Genomic DNA, 23,285 nt, shown 5'->3' on the forward strand with positions numbered 1-23,285 from the left:
GTTCAACTAAAATTAGAAAGAAAAAAAGAACACTATTGTATTGACTTTTAATTAAATATATTATTTTTTATCGTACTATTATTTTTTCCCCCACAAATCTGCAGTAAAATAAAGCAGAAAATATGCCTTAAAGTAATCTTTGCGACAATCCTGTGAAATGCTTATCACTTTTTTTTCATTAACGAAATACTGCAGTTTGGTAAAAAGAGGTATTCCAATTAAGAAAAACAAATTATTATATTATTAAATGAATAAAAACGACATTTATTTGTGACAATGGTTTCTTGAAAGTCCTGTCTGAATAACAAAATTAAACATTTTTAAAATTCAGTATATTATGTAAAAGTAGAAATGTCAACAGAATTTATAATTAGATAATTCTTGGATTATTTTAGAGACTAGTATACCTACTTAAAAATGTAAATTCTTTCAATAATTTAATTATTAATTTCATCTATTGTTTGAGTTGTTAATTTTTCCACTGCCATTATGAGATCTTTCATTTAACCTGCGATTTCAATAGTTATACAATTAAAAAAAAGATATTTATATATATAGCGAATGACTCACTAAAGAAACAGCTTATGTACATTAAAGTAACGGTGATACGTAAAATTGGAAAGACATACTTGCAGAGAAGACGGCCAATGCACACTATATTACAAATATTAATACTTGGAAGTCTACATCCAAATACTATTTCACATCAGATGCTAATATTGGGTAGCGTCCTCTTCAGTACAAGTTATTTCTTTGAATTTGTATATTAGAAATCCTTTTTCTTAATGTAGCTACGATTAATTTTTTGTCCTCAAACGTTAAAAATATACATTATTTACATTTTCAAACCCCTCATGAAAAATTACAACCTCGAAGAAAGCATATAAAAAACAGTTTTATCTCAGCAGTACCATATTAACATTTGTATACAGTTTTATTTACATTACGAATATGTACAATGAAATTTTAAATATGAGCCTGAGCAAATTAAAGAAAAACGCAAAAATAAATTGTACTATGTACTAGTTGAGTGTACCTCGACATCCTTGGGCACCACACAAACATGGTATTTTATCTTCTTCGATTGGAAATTTGTAATCGTATGTAATTTCTTCATTTACATTGATCTGTTGTTTAGAATAAATTACTATTTTCTTTTGGCTATCAATTGTTATTATCTTGGCATAACAATTAGGGTTGCACGAATGGTTTATAAACCTTGCCAAGTTACCGCATTTCGTCGCGTCAATAATTGTTTCCAAATCTATCCTAAAAAGATATGAGGAACCAATGCCAGTTGCTTCGTATTGCCTTTCTCTTAAATCAGCTACAACAGGACGTATCATCTGCCCAACATATTCTATTACCATTTCATCAGCAGCTATCGGTTCCATAGCAAACAGGCCCCAATCGTGAATAGACGACTTAGCAAAACGAAGTTGCTTTTTTCTAAATTTTAATATATTAAATTTAAGAAGGTCAGATACTGTATCGGTGCCAAAAGCCGTAAGTATTCGCCGCTGGTTGCTTCTTGCTTCTCTTGATATTGCGACCATTTTACCAGTAGCGCCTTTAACTTGTGTAGCTATTTCAGCTTGTTCTACTAACCCAGAACCCATTGTATGGGCTGCAAAGTTATGTTTATGTTTCATTTTTTGCTTAACATCAACTTTATAAAATCCTTCTGTTCTAGCACAACCAGTTTTATGTACATGCCAGTCATCTTTTCTCCTCCTTTTGGGAGGAAGTATATCAGTAGCGGGATGACCTACCCAGTGAGTATCATTCAACCAGTAGTTTACTCTCACATCAGTAGTGTCTGAAAGTAAATGTCCATAACACCACTTTAAATATTTCATATCTTCACAATCGATACCTATTGTAAGGAATGCATAGAGATTTTTCATTTCGCCAATAAGGTCCCGCTGAGTGTACCTCTTTGTGCTCTCTTTCTTCGGAGGAGATGGAATTTCCATTCTATTTTCATTGACAGACACAGGCTGCAAGGGTAATTTCTTTCTCTCTGTGTAAATATGATCGTGGATCAAAGCTTCATTCTTAGGTAGCGATTCGACCACAGGTTTGCAATAAGAATGTTCCATCTGGACAAAGCTACTCTTCTCTTCGTTCTCTTCCTCTACTTCTTCTGTTTTAATTATTGCTTTAGTTTCAGTGGCAAATTCAATTTCATTATTCTCGTCATTAATCTCCTCTGGAGACTTTTCAATCTCATGGTCTGAAACTACTTCTTCATCGCTACTCATTTCTATTTTAGGAATTGGAGTGCAGGCACCTTCTGGAGTTTTAGCGTCTTCAAAGTCATCCAAATCGATGAAGTCTAAGCAAGCTCTTTCAGATTCAGTTTCTGAACTTGATGACTGTTCTTCTTCGTCCTCCTCATCAGCTTCATCTTCACTTGATTCACTGCTAGAACCAGATGAAGATGAAGCTGAAGATGAACTCTTTGCCGAGGAAGTACTTGATATGGAAGGTACAACACGTTTCCTCGAGATTATTCTCTCTTCTTCTGGTGGAATTTCTAATTCAGCTTCACTATCTGTATCGGATCTATGAACAATCTCTTCTTGATCACTTATATTGCCCTGTTCAGATGATTCGTCTGGCGAGGGTGAAGGTGCTTTGCGCTTACGTCTAAATGATGGCAACTTTGGAAGGGAAGCACGGAAACCTAAACCAAAGGATCCTAAAGACATAGGATCAAGGGCTTCCATACCAGTATCCAAAATTGAATCAAGAAGGTTTTGCTTCGGTGCAGGAGACGACACTGGCGCATTAGTACCTTCCTTAGACATTCTCTCTTTTTCATCCCACCATTTTTCAAAAGCTTTGAAAGCTGTGTTTTCAACCATCTTTTTATTGAAATCTTTTTTGAGAATTTGCTTTAATTCTTTAGTGATCTCTTCAACAACAGATTGTACTGTTAATTCCTCAGGAGTTAATTTCTTGAAACTGTGAGGTGGTGGTACAACTGGTGGAATAAAAGTAGGAGGCAGGAAGCCTGGAGGAGCTGCTGTCTTGAGAATATGACTCGCATATGGTGGAGGAGGAAAGCCCATAATATTCGGATATCTCCACACGTACATATCCATAGGTGAATATATTCCAGGTGGCGGTGGAGGAGGAGGTGGGGGAGGAGGATGCCCAAAATATCCAGTAAATCCGTTGTAACCGTGAAATCCTTCAGCAGGCTTTACCTCCTCTATTTTAACATCGCCAGAACTCAGACTAGAAAGACTCATTCTATCATCTTCATTTTCTACTTTTATCACACTCTCAGGAGTAGGAGGCTTTGATTCTTTACTATTAAATAAGAAATCATCGTCAGAACTAAGTCCGCTATTGAGAGAATTCTCTTTCTGTCTTTGTTTTTCTAATAAAGCTGTTGTTTCCATCATCTCTAATTGTTTTGCTAATTTCGATTTTTCAATAGCTTTCTGATGACAATCTAGATAAATTTCTTTCGACAAGAATGGAGAGGGGGGCGTAGATAGGGGTTTAGGATCACTGGAATCATCAACCGGAGAAGCATCAAAATTTTCTAGGCCAGGTGGCATGGGAAGAGAAGTAATTTTACTTGCAATATAATTTTCAGTTTCTGTAGAAAGTCTTTTTCTGGATTCAACTGTTGGTTCTTCTTCTTCTGATTCACTATTTATAATCTGAAGAAAAGGAGGTTGAGCTCCACCCCCTTTCCCTTTCAATAGAAGCTCGATCCGTGTATCAAGATCGAGTTGTTTCTCAGGAGAAGGCTCTTTTTTAGGTTTCTCTGGTTCTGGTTCATTCCAAGGTGGTTGAGGAGGCGGTAAGGGTGGAGGCATTGTAGGAGGTTGTACTTCCCATTCAGATGGTGGTGGTGCGCTCCAAACCCAAGGAACATGATGTGAAGGAGGAGGTACAAAATACGGCGCAGTATAATTATAATCATAAGCGATTGGGGTTGAACTATTAGAATAGAAATCTTTAGGTGTTTGGTAAGAAGAAGTGAAACTCCGAGGGCTTGGGTCAGTTAAAGGAGTGTCTACAGAACTTGGTGTAGTATAATCTCTATAGATGCTTTTTTCATCTTTTTCTTCCTTCTTCTTCTTTTTTATATCTTCGTCAACAGGAGGTGGTTTCTTTACATCAGGTACTTCCGCTAATTCTTCTTCTTTTTTCTTTTTCTCTGCAGTCATGTCTGCAAAAATTTTACGGCATTCATTGCCAAAAGGATCTAAGAAAACTTTAATTATTTTACCCATAACCGATGTCTCATTCAATTTGTCCACACACAGTTTTGCTGCTTTGACAGTTTCGAACGTAACTCTTGCTAGGCCAAGATGCCTAGAGGTAACTGGATGATAAAATATTAATACTTCCTCTGGAGGCCCATATTTCTGGACGATATCAGAAAGGAATGTGCGATCAATGTTATCATTAAGGTTATTAAGAGTAACCTCAACAGGTGGAGGTATTCCTATATAGTTTTCATCTATTTTAAATCTTGGAACTGGTAAGTCAATAGTTTCTATTCTAGCCCAAATTCGTGAGAGATGGGATCTTGGATCTCGTACTTGTACCGGAGGATATGGAGAATCGGGTGGATTCTGTCCATCATACCTGCAAAACAAAGAAAATGAAAAAAAAAGTGTAGAATTTACTAATCTAAAAAATATTTTTTTGAAACTGTATATTTGTGTATATTTGTAAAACCGTACATTGAATTGAAATGTAAACTCACAAGAAAGCCGACCCTAGACTCTTCTTACGAACAACCTTTCAACGAATGTTTCTATAAAAATGTTAAATAAATGTATGACTTTATACGAAGTTCTCAGACAATCATAGGAATCATTTAGGAGAAAATCTCAACAACATGAACAACCCATTGAGTAAATACGTGCTTTAGGTTGAGGAATTACCTTTAAACTCAGAATTTTAGCAGCTTACACTCCTTAATAGTTTACAAGAGATGACATTACTCAAAAATGGCAATTTAAAGGAAAACCACCCATCTTTTTTTCTCAGAGCTTTTCTTAATAGAATTTAAAGGGAAAATGTTCCAAATAAAAGTAGTACACTTTAGAAAAAGCAATTTTTAATTATCACTTTTTCCGACTATGGTGATATCAAAACCGATATTTGCGGTGGAAACTCAAAAACTAAATCTGCAAGGAAACAATACTTAGTTCAGTACGAGAAAATAAAATAAAAGAGTCTAACCTGTAAACTTTAGAGGCGGCGCCCTTGACTAAGGCTGGGTCGATTAAAAGTTTATAATTTCTATGTTGCGGCTGTTTGTGGTGCTGCTGCGGGGGGTGCACCTGAGCCTGTGCAGTTGGTGGTGGTGGCGGAGGTGGTGGAAGAGTTGGAATTGGAGAATGTGAAGGAAGTGATGTCTGTACGGTGGATGAGTGTTGGTGATGGTGCCCGGAAGAAGGCGCCCGATGATGATGTCTAATATTGGCGGCCTCGGGATGACTGCTACCACTGCTGCCGCTACTACTGCTGCGATGATGATGGTGGTGATGATGATGGTGGTGATGAGAAGTAGACGATGAATGGTGATGGGATGATCTATGACCACCACCTCGTGTATCGAAGTCCATTGCTGACACAAAGCCTTCTCTGCTACCACCACCTTTAACCCGCACTTCGTTGTAACCTTTGGTAGAGCAGAAAAATATGTATATAAGTTAATTCCATGCTTTCACTACACAAATTTTGTTTACCTTAATCTAAACTTTATATTATAAATAGTTGTCCCTCCCCCACCTCCCCTTTTGGTTTTGGTTAAAGCAGATCCGATCTGGCCGAAAAAGTTTTGTTCAACAAATTCACAAGCAATGTAACTTTAGATTAAATTAAAATGTGGTTAGGTCCGCAGTACTGGATAAATCCTTCGCAGCTCGTCTCTTACTAGAGTCAGAAAGTGAAGTGTGGGATGGAAACATAATTGAAATCGAATGCTCTACACCCAATTGATAATCTATCTGTGATAGTAAGTGAAAGTCTGAAACCGGTCAGGGATACAGTAAACATGCGACTGCGCCAAATAGAATCAGTGATATTAAATTAAATGATATTGAGGCCTCATAAAAAAAACAAACAAAATTGCACTATTACAGGTTATCAGTTGTTACAGGAATTGTAAGATTAAAAGGTGCGAACTTTCTGACATTCTTAAAACTGTGATATAAGAAAAAAACAGAAGGGAGACCTTTATTTTTATTTTTTTGTTTCATGTATGCATCTCAGTAAATAGGCGGACGTCCAGTCGGAGGTCCCGAATTTGAGTCCAGATAACGATTTATCAACTGTATATAAAATATTTTATATATTTTATTTAGTCATGTATATTAGTGTGTAATTCCTAAAATACTAGAGTATTTTTCCTGTTTGTTTAACAATAATTTCACAGCAATATAGTTCTACCGATAAAAAAAGTTTGAAAAAATTATATTAATTTGTGGAAAAGAAAAAAAAAATCTTGGCGAACCAAAGATCTTCTCGTAATACAACAACAAGCCGGGTAGTCTAGCAAATCAATCCAGAAATTAACGCTCGACCTATTAATCCTCATCCGAACACAAGAAGAAAGGCATTTCTTTCAACTATATGCCAATGATTTAAATTGAAGTCATCTATCATGAGAATAATGACTCTTTTCAATGTCAAAAGTGAATCATTCAGCTATCTCACCAATAACGCTTTTAGGACTATTAGTGGTACAGAAATGTAAAATTTAATCCACCAACTAACAATTCAAACAGCAAGTTCCCTTGCCTGCTATCTTACTAATTTTATCTGCCAAACAGGTTATCCAAGTAGACAACACGTTTAAGCATTTTTAACCTTTCGTAGTACGTTAATTAAAATGTTTCCGGACGGAAGTAATATGAATAAACATATGAGTGCAAACAAGTATTTTGAGTGTAAACAAGTATCAAGTATGAGTATGAGTGAAAACAAGTATACTATAATGAGTGAAAGCAAACAAGTATTTTGAGATCAAGAAAAATATATGCAAAAATGGAAATCTGGCAACTTTTTTCACCTCAAATTGTAGAAACAATAAACTACAAACAAAATCAGCTGAAAACAAGGTTAACAGATATCTAATATAGAACAGAAACAGGCGTGCTCACAAAAAGGTTATTGAACATAATTATTTGCACTAGATGAAATTTAGCTAAGGATTCTCTCAAAACAAAACTCAATCCCCAAATAGACACACTACACACAATTAGAAATATATACACTTATACCAAAAATGTTTGCAAAGCTCACGGTAATTCCTTCCATGTTGTGACCATTATCTCATCATAAGAATAAACGAGTTAAAACACTCGGAAAACTGTTAAAGATTACATTCTCGTATTAATGGGAAAAATTGTTGGTAAACAAAGAAAACTGTTAATTTTCCGTAAGCCACGTTCTTAAATTTTTAGGTTTTTTTTTACAGGACTCTGCAACGTAATGAATTTATTCTGAGCTAGGAAAACATAGTTTGGTTTCTGAGCATTCTATACTAATTATTAATTTTGTATTTAAGGTACATCAACATCTAACGTTATTGGTGCTTGGAGCTTTTTTTCATGCTCTGCCGGTCTCCGGAAAGTATTCTCTCGTCAATTACATTACCGGACAGAGAGCTGTAAAAGCTCCTAAGAAGAGAAAATCTAAGGGTAAATAGCTGAATTCGAAACCGTGATCTCCGCATCGGATTCCAGTATTCGCTAACCCCTCAGCTAATCCCTTCCCTACTAATTATTATTTTAATTTAAGACGACATTTGAGGTTTTGGCGCCCGAAGACCTTTAGTGCAACGCCAGCTTGCGGATAGTGTTCTGAAAGGGGCCTCTATAATGACAGACAATTGTCAGTCTTACACAACCCCTGAGCCCTTTCATTATTTACTGTTATTTTTCTTGTCCTTAATTAAAAATGAATAATAATAATATTTTAAGGTCATAGGTTACTGATCAAGTGCCAAAAATAAAGTAGCAAGAAAAAACTTACGTGGTTTTGAATGTTTCGGCTCACTGAGACTGCATTCACGTTTTCCTTTGTCCCAATCATTTCTCTTCCGCTTCCATTCCCCATTTTTACCACCGTCCATTCTTCTTTAGAGCTGTAGAAGGTTGATGTGCCGAAACGTTCAAAACCACGTAAATACTTTGTAGTATCTATCCTAACTGCCTCAGGTATTCTTTTACATCAGACCTAGGAAACACAGACAACACATTAAAACAAACAATGACACAAATGGTATATCGCATCCTCTACCAGTAAAGAAAGACACATACATAAAAAAGGCAATATTACTTTTTAGCACATACATTTAATTATACAATAAAGAAATTCATTAAATAATACACTGACCTCTTTATGCTGTAATATTTGAATGGAAAGACCAAACGCCATTTGCTCCATTTATTTCGGCTCGTGACATTCTATGACACGAGGTTCCTCAGTATATTTCTTGTTTATTCAGTTATCTCACCATTGCAATAAAGTAATATACTAGAAGAAAAAACCAATAAAATTGAAGAAACATGAAATACAAATTTTAAACTTGTTACTGTAGGGAGTTCGCAAACCTGGAAATAGTCGAAATTTAGTGCGAGATTCCAGAAACATAGATTTACTCAAAAAATGAAAAAAAAATGCTAGAATCTCAAACATGATACTGCTTTTACATATTGTTTATTGTTTTGGACATATCTATTCGAGACTGCAACTTATCAGATTTAATAAGTTTTTCAACGTTTCCTCGCTAATGATCCTAGATTCTTTTTAAACTTTGCATACTAGAAAATCTGCACTTTTTTCTGAAATAATTCCATGAAACTGGATTTTTGGAAGAAAATTAAACTTCAAAATATCAAATAGGTGCCAACTATCTCAACCACCTGATAAATCCCACTAAATTCATTTTTATTTTAGCAATTTTTTTAATAAAAAAACCTAAGCTGAAAGAAGTTTCAATTAGGATTATAAATAGTAGTAGCGTTTTGAGCATTTCCGGAGAGTTTGTTTCTCTTGGTTTTGTAAATTTACAGAATTATTGTTTGAGGGAAGCCGTTTGATAGTGTAAAATTCTTATTTTGAATTTAATTTGTTGTACATTTTATACTTAAACATAATTTTTAATTAAATTAACGTGTATCCCTTTTTAATAATCTCCTTTACATGGATATTCTAAATGAAATAAATAGGTTAATCAGACTTCAGTACTTAAATTTAAAAAAAATTAGGACGAAATAGATTTAAACATGAATAAGCTATCATATGATAATCTTTTAAACTTCAAAATCCTTGGCTCTTTTAAAAAAGGTGTTCAATCCTGTTTATTCATAGTCAATTATCCTTTTACGAAATTTATAGACATTCATTCTAATCCTCTCATATTGAACTATATCTCATGGCATTTTTCCAATATATGTTTACTTATGTTTTGTAAATCAAAACATTTGGGCAGATTTTAATAAAGTATGAACAGGTAGATGGGTACCTCATTTATTAACAAACAATAAATCAATAATAATAATATATACATGGGAATTAACGTTTAACCATTTTTTTCTGGATTAGCCACATTGCAATAAAAGGAGAAAAAATGCATTGCGAATAATACTATTATAGTAAGTCCATGAATTTGTAAATATAAAATGGTTTCTAATGAATTAACAAGCAAGTAATCTTCAATTTTTGCAAATCGAAAACTGAACTTAACCTACATATTGCACACAAAAATCACGTTTGTAATGCATTTGAATATAAGTACTCCCAATAAATTTCTACATTAGCACCAACAATAATAAAAATAAGCAAAATGAAATAAGCGTACATGTCTAGATTAATAATAAAGTTTTAAAAAAGCTCTAGTTCATTGCGAAAACTATGATAAAAGTGTCTCATTAAAACCCGTAGTAATAAAAATATAAATATCCTATGTAACCTGATCGGATGAAACCTCCCACCAAATAAATTTTCAAATTACGATCGCGAAGAAAACTGAAAACCTTATTCTTATTTATAATTTACAATACTTAGTTGCGTACGTTAAAAAACAAATATCACTAATATCGTAAAAGAAACTGTAAACTACTGTGTGTCAACAATAAAATAGGTAACCTCTATCGTAAGTGATACTGGTCGGTTTTTAATATTGTAGAAATGTTAGAGCTTATCACTAGAAGCTAACATTTCTTTATCTTGTTCGCATTCAAATTAGGAGAATTATTTTGTTTCACACTGTGCAATTTTTCTATTATCATTAACGAAAAACTTAGATCATCCCACTCATGTTCTTTTAAAAAAAAAGTATATAAAAAGATTCACTAATGAATGTATATAAAAAGATGTAACTAACACATTTGAATAACAATATTTGCACTTCATAAAGATATTTGATAAATTTTGTTTTGGAACAAGTTAGTTGCCATCACTTTTTTGTACGGTTAAATTGTGATTTTATTGTGGTATTTTCAACGGTGATATTAATACGGACTACTTATGGTTTGCCTCCGAACGACGAGAAATAGATTTCCAGGTGAATACTTGGTGGAAACAGAAAACGCTTTAATTTTCTCAATATTAAAACCAATCACAAGTAAATTTAAAATTATTATTCGAACAATAATTTTTATTAGTAAAATATAAATAAGGAATAACATTAAAACGTACTAATTGTAAGTATCATAATATTTAGTTTTTGTAAAACAGTTCATACAAATTTAAGGATGGAGCACATACTTGTTTATAGCAACTAATGGTTTCTTTTCTTGAGAACAGGAACTATTTACAAATTTACTTGTTCTTTATTTTGAAGGATTATAATTACTTTCCCAAGAGAAGTTAATATTCACACAACATATGTGGCATTGTTTTAAGTTAAAAAAAAAAATTATATATGACTAAACAATTTTCTTTGGAGATAACTTTTCCGGACAGTGAACTGTTACTTCAAATTATGTATTCAAAAGATACAGACAACATTTTATGTGATTTACAAATAAATTTACTTGATAAGATGAATGTCAAGAGTAAATTAATGAAAATATTTAATATTGATCCTAATCATTCATGGTAATAAAGGTCTTATATAACAAATAAAATTCTTACCTATTTTAAAGGAGTATATACATCCAAAATAAAGACTGACAAAAAAGAAATGCTAAAGAGTATCTATCACAACAAACAAACCAGGATACGCAAACCTTACTGTCTTGCATTCGGTGGTACTGTAGTAGTGTATTGCTGTATTGTGCTGAGAAAATAAAACGGACAGCTGCCAACTGCCATTATAATGAAAGAAACAATGAGGTGAATTTATTTCATTCTTTTTATAAGTTTGTAAATGAGTTAGAAATTATGTAAAATGAAATTATAAATTGGTTCGGTAGTTTTTATTACAAAATGTTTGTGTTTAAAATGGTTTTTATTGATAAATGAATCGTCGAGTCTGAGCAGGTTACGTTTGAATTTTTTGAATTTCTTTTTTTTCCTTTTTTTGGAGTTATTTACAGTTCTTATAGTTGATAAAATAATGGAGCATCCCTTATCGAAAAGTAGTAAGGGCAAATAATATAGTTACGCGTTTCAACCCAGTATTTTGCATTGAGAGAAGGTTATGTTATGAAGAAGAGAATTAGGCCGAGATGATTAAAGCAGCCCTCCAATTCTTGGAAAAAACGCTGGACACAGGACTTTCCATTTTCCCATCAACTTTCGGATGGATAAAATATGCTTCACCTGGTTTTTCTCTTCATGGTGACCAGGTATTTGCTTTTTTAAAGAAAAATATTTAAAAATTAAATTTATTAATGCGTAATATTTACCATATTTTGATGCTACGTAGATCACCATTCTACATAAACCTGAAGAGTTTTATGATACCCTCCTGGAAAGATGTAGAAACGCCAAATTTAGAATCATGTTAGCTTCATTGTACATTGGTACAGGACCAATGGAAGAAAAGTTGGTAAGCTGAACTAAGATAATCTAACTTTTTATTGATTTTAGGCCCTGAATGGTGTAATGAGATGAAAGGTTTTGTTTTGAGTTCCTCAGAAAATAAATGTTGGATTATTTCTATTCATCATTTCCAGATTCAGACTATTAACGAACGTGTCAATGATCTTGGCCATATGAAAGTAAACATTTTATTAGATGCCAATCGAGGCTCTCGAGGAAAGATTAATTCTAGGAAAATGCTGCTACCGCTTTTAATTCACAGTAAACAGTGTCAGGTAAGCCTCGATTAAATACAAATTGTTTCATACATACAAATTTAAAGTACTTACTAGCACGAATCTTAGGTGTCTATGTTTCATACGCCAACTCTTAGAGGACCTCTTAAGTTCCTTCTTCCTGCGCGATATAATGAACTAGTTGGTTTGCAGCATATGAAATTGTATCTTTTCGATGATGATGTTTTAATCAGCGGGTGAGTAATCTTCATCTAAATTTGTCAATGTAAACTTGTACCTCTCATAACACTTGGATACTGTGCCAGACAGGGCTAATCTTAGTGAGGATTACTTCACCAAAAGGCAGGATAGATACATGCTCGTGAAAAATTGCAAAGAATTAGCAGATTTTTATTGGGAACTTGTGAATAGAATATCTTCAGTATCTCTGGGACTAGATCATTCAGATAACCTATTTCCAAGGTAGGGTTTCCTAAAGAGTACTTCATATCTTAATTCATTTTTAGATAGTAATTGAGGTTTTTTTTTTTATTTTTATTTTTTTTAGGTCTTATCATCCTTACAAATTTTCTAGAAAAACATATATAAAAGCAGCCAAAGATAAAATTTGGGGATTTTATAAAAAGTCAATTAAAAATAGTTCTTATAAAACACTCGGAAACTTAGGTAACTTTTCTTGTAAATTTTTTTTAAAGTTTTTGTTTTTGGAAAGTTCATATTTTGATTGTTTTCAGATCATGACAGTTGGGTGTTTCCTTTACTTGAATTACCACCACTAAGTGTTCATCAAGATTCAAAAGTAACTCAAAGATTGCTAGAGGGAGCGGAACAAGGTTGTTCTTTAACTTTGTCTACTGGATATTTCAATCTTACTGATCAGTATGTGGATACAATATTACAGAAGACAACAGCACGTTTTAGAATACTAATGGCGCACCCAAAGGTGGGTATAACGTAGTTGAAAGAAAGAAAGAAAGGAAATCTTCCTCAAACAGTGATTTTTTATTTTTTTTTTAGGCTAATGGCTTTTTAAAAGCGGGTGGTTTGGCTAGTGGGATTCCTGGCGCTTATACAGGCTTGGCATTGGAATTTTTGACCAGAGTTATCTCTACCGGGCAGGATGAAAGAGTGACTATGTTCGAGTATATTCGAAATGGATGGACATATCATGCGAAAGGATTATGGTACACACTGCCCAATAACGACCTACCATCCCTCACATTAATAGGATCATCCAACTTTGGTACGTAGTGTTTATACAATTACAAAGGAGGATTTTCCCTATATTTTAAAGAAAAATTGGGAAATTTACCTTTTATAGAAAAAAAGAAAAAAATTGTCAAAGTTGGGTGTTTTTCAACGTTACGCTTTTTCGTGCAGTTTTTGACGATCAACCCTTATACAACTGTCCTACCGGACAGTTTTAATTACTTTTTTAGTACGAGAGCACCCATTTTAGGTTTTTTATAATACTAGACGTTGAAAAAAAATTAAATGCATTTTCGAAAAATAAGAAATGAAAAGGAAAATATGTTTTATCTTTACGTTGCTTGATTATGAATCTATCATTTCTTTGCACGTGCCTGGTGGAAATTAAAAAAGTGCAACAAAGTGGACTGCAAATAAAGAATTTGTTTATTGGGGTAGTTTTATTTTTTCATTTAGAGATGAAAAAAAAAATGTTCCAAAATTCTAGTTTTGGCTTCAATGTGACTCTAAAGGTCACAATTTATTGTTGAATAAAAAGCCGTTATTTCTTATTTTCTTACAATCCTCGAAAAAAAGTATTGCAGCAAAAAAAAAATTGCAGTTTTTTCTTTTCTTTTTTTTAAGTATGGAAATCTCGCAGAACGAAATTCTTATGTTTAGATAAAGTAAAGTAATGCCTATTTATTCAGGCAGTCTTTACGTCCAGTTACCAATTTTGGTGTAGTGGACGGTGGCAATTATCAGCATACCTTAGTACTAATTTCTTACATTAACAAAATCCAAGGGCTTGACCAGTAATTGAACCCAGTACCACAGTTCATTATCCGCTCGGCTATCATAATAGCGCCTTTCTATGTTTAGATTCTAATTTATGGTGCTTTACGCTGGAACGTGCTTAAGCAAGATTCAAAACAAAAACATGCTCTTTTACTGATATTTATGACTTTCTCTTAATTGATACCAACGATTCTCTAAATCTCGTATGCACAACTTACTCGTACATATAAGGCTCTAATTCATTTTAGAGTGTTCTGGGGAAATGCAACAGATTCTCTTCGAATAGGCCATTTCAGTGTGAAATGAAGTAATCGGCTATATTTTTCAGGCGAGTTCGAGCTCTAACTTCTAAATAATTTCAATTCTTACCCAGTATGTATGGAACAGAACAATTTCGTGGCCAAAATTGCGAGTTTTATGAAAATTGTATGATTGGAAAGTAATCGAATTAATTTTTTGATAGTTGATTTTTAGATGAGCCCTTACTTCGTGAGTAGCTTCTACCATCCATACTGAGTATCCATACGTTATATTACTGTTTCTCTAAAACCAGCTTTTCAGGCTATTGCTTTACTGCATGCCCTTAAAATAATATGAAAAATGTTATCCTTACACTTTCGGTTTGGCTTTAAGATGTTTACCTCGACAGTCAAAAAATGGACCAAGTCCACTTAGTGTAATTGACTTATTTCTGCAACACTTCTGAATCTTTTATAAACTTAGAGTGATAATGTTGTTTTGATTTCCATTTTTGGCCAATTTCTTAAGATAATGAAGCATTGTCAGCAATATAGGAAGAGCAAATTTTTTCTGCAAAAATTATTTAGGTTTGTTTGAAATTCCACATTAGCCTCTGCCAAGAGCTTCTCATAAGTGTATTGGTTAATTTCTCTTGTGTTTACATAATATAACTTGAGTTTTTAAATCACTAGGATCCATTTTGACAGTTAATAATAATTTTTTGTGCACTTATGTGATATATTTGATAACATTACGTTAGCATTAAACTTTAACATCCATTCTTCAAAATCTACGTTTTGAGCGATGAAGAGATTCGCATTTTGAAACTTTTCAATCTAGTATTCCTCCTTCACACGTCTCTTGTATCTTTTTCGCTACGAAGGTATGTTCACTTGACATTTTAATTTTTTTATTTTTATTGACTTTAATGTCAATTGAAAATTCTCATTTATTTTGGGTTTTAAATAAATATTATTATCTGTATATACCTTTTTTATTTAATTTCTTTCGTTCAGATTAATTCACTTTCACTTCGTTTTCATATGTTAAATATTTTTTGAAATACTAGATAAGTTTTATTTAATTTTAACCTATTAAATATTTTAAGATGGTATTTTTGCTAATTTTAGGTTCTCGTTCAGTTAGAAGGGATCTGGAAACTCAAATAGCTTTAATAACAACAAATGAGTCGTTGCGCTTGCGATTAAAGGAAGAGGAAGATAGACTTAATAAACATACAGTACAATTCACACCCGAAGTTGGTACTGATCCCGACAGAAAACCTGCGCTTTGGATACTTACAACGATGAGATTATTCAAAACGTTTTTTTGATTATCGTCGACTTGCTCTAGCAGATACCAGCTTTTTAACTACTCTTCCATTGTACTATATTTATAAAATTCACAAATAAGGTACTTAAGCAATCAACGTTTATTGACATAGGGGTTTTACCAGTTATAAAATCTAATATATTTTTTTTTTTCTACAGCGAAATAATTTCATTTTTTGAAGTATTAAAAATGAGCTGTTTCCTTCCTGATTGTCTGAAGGTTGTTATTTTATCAGTTTTAACAAATCGTCTTCGGAAAAGTAATGTCCTCTTTCTCTTGAGAAAAAAATATAATAATCCAAAAAATTGCTATTTCATTTTCAAACATATTAACTTCATAATGGATTGAAATATAGAAATTAATAATTTGTAATTACCATAATAATCATAACGTAAATCTGACAAAAATATCCATATGGATTTTTTTTAGCTTTATCAGAAAGAAAATCTTATTCATTAAACATGTGTGATTTATAATGGATTCCGCTTTTCCTCTACCAAGTTCTTCTAATGTTAGTGATCAGTATTTTGGTAGAGCATTAGCCTTAGTTTGATAATTTTGTGGATAGTTTAAAAAAGGGATATTTATAATTAACTTTCGTGTAAGTATAGAATGTCTTCTTTTGTTGATGTAAAGTTATGTGCAGTGGTTTTATGTGCTTAAATATTAATTAATTTAATTTATAATTTAATTAATTTACGGTTATAAGAAAATAAAAGTATTTGGAGCATTCTTAAAACTTTTAGAATAAAGCTTTTAATGTTATATTAGTGAAATAAAGTAATAATTGTTAAACGATTTAATTTATAAAATAGGATTGTAAAGAGGATGACACGTACAAGAAAAATAAAACAATTCTATGAAAGAAATTAAAATATCAAAATGACTTTTTCTGAATTATATATAACAAAACAGAAGAAACTCCAAAATTTGTGGATAAACAGTGTTTATCAGTTATTGTTTTTGATTACTAAGTAGCTTTGCACTATTTATGTTGTAATAAAATAATGAAAAAAATACAGTTTAGAAATGGAAGTAAGATTTTTTGATAAACTTTCTTTCTTAAATGTTTTGATTCAAAAAATCTTTTACTGCCACAAATAAAATAACTGTTTTTGCTACTGAAGAAGCTTTAGTAGTGAGAAATAGCAGGATCTGCCATTGATCATTTGCAGTTTTTAAGGTTTCTTATTAAACTTGGCAATCATGAATATTGGGAGGATGCAGCCCTCCAGAAGATTTGAGAGCCCTACGTCTTTATTGATGGATCTTTATTGATACCTCAGTGTAACGGTGTATATGGGTTTGTGGGTTTTTTGTAGAGACAGGTTTGTGGCTTTGTTGATGTAGGGGCGAGTGTTAGTGTGTTAGTGAAGAAAGAGTTCGGCTGTGGGTTTCGCTAACTCCAAGTAGTTGCACACACCTACTATCTATGAAGACCCAATTGTTGGTGTATTAGAGCTGTGAGTGTATTGTTGGTGCTTGTAAGCTAAAATATCTAAAGTGACGCCAAGATCCCTGATGAAGTGGTTCTTTTTTGGTAGAAATACGTAGCAGCGTGGGTTGTTTTGGTAGCTAAATAATCTAAAGGCCTATATGCGCTAATTTTATGCGGCAAAATTAAGACTGACAGAATGGATTTTTACGAGCCAAGTTTGTCGCAATTCAGTTGCATAGGGGAGAAATTTCTGGTTAGCAGGGGATTTTGGCTGAAGCTTACTAGGTCCAAAGGTAGGAGGGTATATTGGATTAGGCAAAGTGGCCCTCTCAAAAAGCGACTTTGCAGGATCTCTTCCTTTGCGAGGGACAACAGAGTTAAGAATCCACCAAGCGAGAAAGTTTAGCACTTGGTTCTTTTTATTAAAATTTTACATATCCGTTACTAAATGAAAGTAAAAGAATCAGTCAATGAGTAAAGGATTTTTAAAAAACTTGAAAGAATTATAGAAGTTTCTGATTTTTTTTTTTTTTAGTGGCAATGTGCGACTAATACCTTTATTAACTATGATCTAATATAATTATATTATAAATGGAAAATAAACATACAATTTTTGCAAATTGGGTCCGCTGTGTTGTAAAATATTAAACTTATCCGACAAGTTTCCTTATTTCTGGATTTTCATTCGTCATCAATGATAATCAGATGAAGAATTTAAGTTCCACTTATAATGTTCACCACAGCAAACTACCGAACCACTTATGATAAAAGTCCAAAATCCGAAACCAGCAAGAAAGAGGCAAAACCCAGGAAGTTCTATGACAACGTTAAATTCTAATTGTAAACATCGTGTGAAGTGCAATACAACCATTATTTCAGAATGTTCAACTGAAATTGTCAATGCGAGTTGGATCTAAAAATTGAGAGTTTACTAAGTTTTTGAATTAAGCCGTAAAGAAGTAGTGTCTTTCAGTCAACTTAAAATGAGCTACATTTAAACAATAGAGGTCCTGCAAATTATTCTAATGAAATTGTTAACAAATTTAAATAAAGAACTTTTTAGTTTCAACAATTTCCGGTTTAGAAAATTATGAATTAACTTCTTCCATTTATTAATATTTTTCAATTACGAAATATTAAACAAAACAAAAAAATTATGTCAGCACTTTTTAAGGTTTGTAATCAAATAGAATATTTTCTCTAAGGCATTCGGTAGCAAAATGATGTGGAAATTAGTTATATTTTTATCGCTGGTTCATTATCAGGTAAGTGTTAAACCAAACTTAATTTTTATTCCTTATGTTTACTTTTCCCTCCTTTGGAAGAATGCAAATGTACGATTTCTAATTTACAAACCGGAAACATCTAATTAACTAACACGTTTTCAGGCCCATTTGGTGTGAAAAATTGGTCTCTCTGTCAATCTGGGTCTGCATAATTCTAAAATCGAAATTCGCAGGAAGTAGACATTTTATACTTTGACGGAACCCTGAAATGAGATGATGGCCAAAATTTGCTAACCAGGTTTGGCGTTTCATCAGATTGAGGATTATGATTCTTGAGAGGGGAATTAGCATGTCACGCTACGACTGAAGTCAACCAGTAACATTTATTGAAAATTCTAACTTTTGGGAAAATTTATTTGAGTACCTCAAGTAAAAGAGAACGTCGAGTGGGTGTTTAAACGAGACTTTGTAGACGTTTCAAATTTATTACCACTGCTTGGGGATCATTGTTGATTTTAAATTTTTACTTCATTATCTATATTATTGGTTTTGCTTTTATAAATAATGTTTTGAGCCATCCATAACCGAAAAAATGTTCCGATGGTCTCTCTTCTATTCTTAATGAATAAAATATCTCTAAAAGCGCCAGGAAGCTTAAACTTCATTTTCAAAGTACATACAGCAGTAATACATAAAAATATATAATACATAAATTTCTTCGACATTTTAGACGATGATCCACAGCAATGAATACAGATTCCTAAACAGCCACCCTTGTCTTCTCAAACATTACACTACACAAAATTCGAATCCACCTATTTGTGGTGCTTCAGTGAAATTTCACATTGTAGATTAACATAGTGGTATTTCTCCCTGCTACCTAATTGGGTCAGTCAGTTTACTACGACTTTCAGAGGGCTGAAGAATTCATTGTCACACTTGCCTTAAAGCAGTTGGGAGCTAACTTAGCAAATACTGTACTGTCTATTCATCACAGGCTAATCATTTGCATTAAAAGAAGAAGAAGTAGAATGAAACCCAGAATTCGGTCAAACTTTACTTTCTTGTTTTTGAAGTGTTCTCTGAAAATGGCCTCGATAAATTTATTTTCGTTCTATTCAAGAATTGTTAAAAATAATCTATTTGAAAATTGAGGTAAGGAAAGTATTGCGTTCATTCAAATTTAAGAAATCGAGCTTTCACTAAGAATCTCCTTTTTGATTTCGAAGAAGCGTTTTTTTCCCTATGATCATGTGGAAGTGAAAAAAAAAACATTTCGATTAGGTCGCTGGCTGAAACTGTGTTACAGTTTTTTACTTTGTTGACAGTTTTCTCAAAAATCTTAGATTTCTTTTAACTTAGTGTACACAAGTTAAAGTTGTTTATACAATTTGTATGTACTACATGTATACATCATGTATAACTTTTACTTGAAAGCTATTATAGGAAAATTTAATGATGGGTTCTTCCTTCTAGGAGAGCGAATCAGAAAAGCTCTCCTCAGATTTATTTTTTTTGATGCCCTTCCACGATTTTCTCTTAACTTTGCATACAAATTTCGTATCATTTAGATAAATAATTTATATTTTGCTAAGAAAAAATTTTTTTTAGAGCATTCTGAGATGGATAGTGAAAAGTTCCCTCTAAAGTGCCGCTTCACAATCTATTTAATAAGTTAAACTACTATGCATATACACATCATACATCTTTCCAGTTGTCCACTACTTTACGCCGACTGAATCGTCAATAGCTCCGCGACTTCCTTGCAATCTGAAGATCATAATCATCATTGTTATTCATATCATGTAGAGAGTAGTACCACTGGATGGTTTCTCTCCTTCTGCCTTTCGCGCAGCTATTCATCTCATGTACCTCCCATTTACTTATTGTATATATTAATATTATACATATTGTTAATAACTAAATAAATTTTAAAAAATCAAAATAATTCTTTCAGTAAAGTGACACTTCCAATAGGCTGGTTTTATCCATGAGCTTATTGTCATTAAATGGAGGTAACTGAACCAGATATCAAATTTTAATTTCCATAATTTTTCATTTTTCGGTTATGCAGATTACACATGGCACAGATAGAGACTGACAGACCAATTTGTAAAAACCATCTTTTTTAATCAGGGTACCTAAAAATTAGGTATTTAGGTTGAAAAATCGAAATTATGGCATGATTGCGATTTTTCTTAGTACTCGTATATAGTAAGAGGAAGTAAAAAAGTAATCCCCAAAAAATAATTTTTGGAGTTAAATTTTCAAGGAGGGAAATAAGTGAATCACAACTCGTGTTTTGAAGTGTATAGGCAAAAATGATTGGTATCAATATTTAAACTACTTTTTTTTTTACCACAACGATTCCCGAGGCTCTAACTTATACTTTCTTTAAACTATACATTTCTAATTTTTACTAATATTATCTAGGTCTAAAAACTGCTATAAATATGCACAGGGTGTCTCACATTCATATGGTTAAACGATGGTAATCAATTGTGCAGTCGGAATTCAACAAAAATATCAAATTAAACTATATATATATACAAATTTAAAAAAAATTGAATACGTTAGAACCTCGAGAATTGTTGTAAAAGAAAGTAGTTTGAATGTTGAGACCAGAAATGTTTGCCTTTAATAATTCTACCATTGAGTGAAATATGATGTGCCTTATATTTTGAGGATTATTTTTCTCATATTTCGCAATTAATGGAATGGATGAGAACGTGCTTAAGGTCAGTTAGCTCTTCTACAGTTTGCCAAGCTAAGTGATCTTTTATTAAAAAAAAAGCTACCAAATTTAGAAGAAGAAGAAAAACATACTTTATTTATTATTAAATTATTAATCAAATTTGACATTTGTCTCGTTATTATTTAAAATCTAGTTGAAAAATTCAACTAATTACTTCATTTTTCCATAACAGATTCAAAGTAGACCAATGTGCCCTCAGGAAGCAATATCAGATGTAGTTAGTGTCCCTGAACTTCCCCAGGTGGAACAAGTAGAATATAGCAGTGAAATTTTGGAGCCTGGTAAAAACAAATCTCCATCTCTATTGGATATTTTATTGATCTAAATAACATATATTCAAAAAGAATTTAATTTAATTCTTTAAAAAAAAACTTCATTAACTTAAATTATATTGTAGACAAACTCTTCTTTATAAATAACTTTTTTCCTATATTAAAACCTAAGTGTTCAAATGATTTCTGCTGGATTTACGCGTTAACATATCCATCAAATCAAAATGGTTTTGAATTTCTTTAAGCAATGCTAAGTTCTTATTTTCTTATATAATTCCCCAAAAATGAATAGATAAATAGATTTGTCGCACTATGCAGATATTATAATGGTTTATTATTATTACAGATAGTCAACAGATGAGTACTCAATGCCAATGCTGTAATCCCCCTGTTTTAGTTAGTTGTGGAAAACAAGAAACTGTGGTTCCTAAACTTTCAAAAGATGAAGGTGACCAATTTTTAAGTTCTATTCTAGGAGATGATTCCACTAATAATGCTGCACCAGATGAGTCTGTACAACATCTTCGGTAGGTAACGATAATTCTAAATCTTTTTTTTTTTTGAAGTTTGAGATTTGTTTTTATGTTTAAAAATCTGCTGTAATACATCTTTAGTGTCAAGGCAATCCTCAAATTCTAATTTACCATTTTCCACAAATTTTGACTTAAGTCAAATTTTTAAGTAGAACTTACGGTATTTAAAGTACTATACGTTACACTGAAGAACCATTTAATGTTAAGGGAAGAAGGGTTGGTGTAGTCGTCATCAGCTTGAACTTGTTTAGCTGCCAAAACAGGGAATGACGCCTGAACAAGGATACAAATAGCTACTTTCACTTTCGCATCCTTTTGATATGAAATCATTTTGTGCTCATACCAAAAGCCTGCACAAAAAATTAAACATAAATGAACCTATTATTCTGTAATAATTTTGTAAATAAATTCTTAGAGTAAATAAATAAATAAATTCTCTTCTTCAACACTATTTAGACGTTTTGTACTCCAGTACTCTCTGATCTGTGGTAGTGTAAGTAACACAATGAAACTGACCAGCGGCAGGCAGGAAAAGGTTCTGAGCACGAATGCCCTTCATATATTGATAACTTCTAACAAGCTTAATAGATTCATTAAATAAAATAAATATTTCTTATTGTTCCTAGGAGAGTTTCCTACAAGGATCCGAAGGCACGTTCAGCCGAGACAGTTTGCAGTGATGCAATTGGTAGGGCGGTCCTTGAAGAACATAGGACGACAGATCGTCGAAATCGCATGTTTGAAGGCCTCCTAAAACTAACTACAATTCTAAACAGATTTGATTCATTTATTACTAAAAAAACAAAAGGTTTTTTAAAAGGTATTCATTTGATGATGGGAAGTGAAGAGAATGAAGGAAAGTATTTTTGAGAAGATATAAAAATTTTTTTATTGTTTTTAAAAGATGTTTCGATAAGTTGTTCTGTTAAGAAGTTTAATTTGATCTCATTTATGAACTCATAAATAAGCTAAGTTACAAAATAAACATATTATTTTTATAATTTATTTAACAACATTTTCAATAGTTCATTTTCTTTCTTTAGTAAACCGCTTTTTCAGAAGCTGGCTTTAATTCCTCTATTTATTTATTTGAAATTTACGGGTGCAGGTCAGTAAAGTTTATACAATAAGTAAACAAAGACAATAGAAACATGAAGGGAGTCTTAAACCAGTGGTGATTTTCCGTATATCTTCTTAATATTTTATGAAAATTACAGCGTGGGCTGTTAGAACACTTATTGGATTCAAACTAGTATACGGGAATACTATTATAACAAGTATACTATTA

At 32.3% G+C, this 23,285-nt stretch overlaps 3 protein-coding genes across 9 annotated transcripts; 2 read left to right on the forward strand and 1 right to left on the reverse strand.

Moving 5' to 3' along the window:
- Window positions 1-235: 235 nt before the first annotated feature.
- Window positions 236-11,267, reverse strand: Set1 (SET domain containing 1). Of its 4 annotated transcripts, none has more exons than XM_074143149.1 (5): window positions 11,128-11,267; window positions 8,383-8,523; window positions 8,020-8,223; window positions 5,221-5,662; window positions 236-4,617 (listed from the first exon to the last, which is right to left on the reverse strand). In XM_074143149.1, the coding sequence occupies exons 3-5, from the start codon at window positions 8,117-8,119 to the stop codon at window positions 1,023-1,025; spliced, it is 4,137 nt and encodes a 1,378-aa protein (XP_073999250.1). In that variant the 5' UTR covers window positions 8,120-8,223; window positions 8,383-8,523; window positions 11,128-11,267; the 3' UTR covers window positions 236-1,022. The 4 variants fall into 4 exon arrangements, with proteins under 4 accessions (XP_073999250.1, XP_073999257.1, XP_073999267.1 ...); XM_074143156.1 differs by lacking the exon at window positions 11,128-11,267 and adding an exon at window positions 10,759-10,897; XM_074143166.1 differs by lacking the exon at window positions 11,128-11,267 and adding an exon at window positions 8,601-9,945.
- Window positions 11,191-17,177, forward strand: PGS1 (Phosphatidylglycerophosphate synthase 1). Of its 3 annotated transcripts, none has more exons than XM_074143293.1 (10): window positions 11,191-11,328; window positions 11,522-11,783; window positions 11,864-11,986; window positions 12,114-12,254; window positions 12,324-12,451; window positions 12,525-12,677; window positions 12,763-12,881; window positions 12,950-13,158; window positions 13,233-13,458; window positions 15,572-17,177. In XM_074143293.1, the coding sequence occupies exons 2-10, from the start codon at window positions 11,664-11,666 to the stop codon at window positions 15,772-15,774; spliced, it is 1,422 nt and encodes a 473-aa protein (XP_073999394.1). In that variant the 5' UTR covers window positions 11,191-11,328; window positions 11,522-11,663; the 3' UTR covers window positions 15,775-17,177. The 3 variants fall into 3 exon arrangements, 1 of the variants encoding a protein (XP_073999394.1); XR_012463061.1 differs by lacking the exon at window positions 11,191-11,328 and having other exon boundaries at window positions 11,557-11,783; window positions 15,572-16,374; window positions 16,589-17,177; XR_012463054.1 differs by lacking the exon at window positions 11,191-11,328 and having other exon boundaries at window positions 11,557-11,783; window positions 15,572-15,854; window positions 15,932-17,177.
- Window positions 17,178-18,374: 1,197 nt separating this feature from the next.
- Window positions 18,375-22,993, forward strand: LOC141461888 (uncharacterized). 2 transcript variants are annotated; one of them, XM_074143324.1, is made up of 4 exons: window positions 18,375-18,476; window positions 21,365-21,473; window positions 21,811-21,991; window positions 22,624-22,993. In XM_074143324.1, the coding sequence occupies exons 1-4, from the start codon at window positions 18,432-18,434 to the stop codon at window positions 22,865-22,867; spliced, it is 579 nt and encodes a 192-aa protein (XP_073999425.1). In that variant the 5' UTR covers window positions 18,375-18,431; the 3' UTR covers window positions 22,868-22,993. The 2 variants fall into 2 exon arrangements, with proteins under 2 accessions (XP_073999425.1, XP_073999433.1); XM_074143332.1 differs by lacking the exon at window positions 18,375-18,476 and adding an exon at window positions 18,586-18,735.
- Window positions 22,994-23,285: the final 292 nt, after the last annotated feature.

This window comes from Rhodnius prolixus, unplaced genomic scaffold (assembly GCF_049639745.1).
Source record: "Rhodnius prolixus isolate KJV_2025 unplaced genomic scaffold, Rpr scaffold_1, whole genome shotgun sequence".
NCBI classification, from domain to species: Eukaryota; Metazoa; Arthropoda; class Insecta; order Hemiptera; family Reduviidae; genus Rhodnius; species Rhodnius prolixus.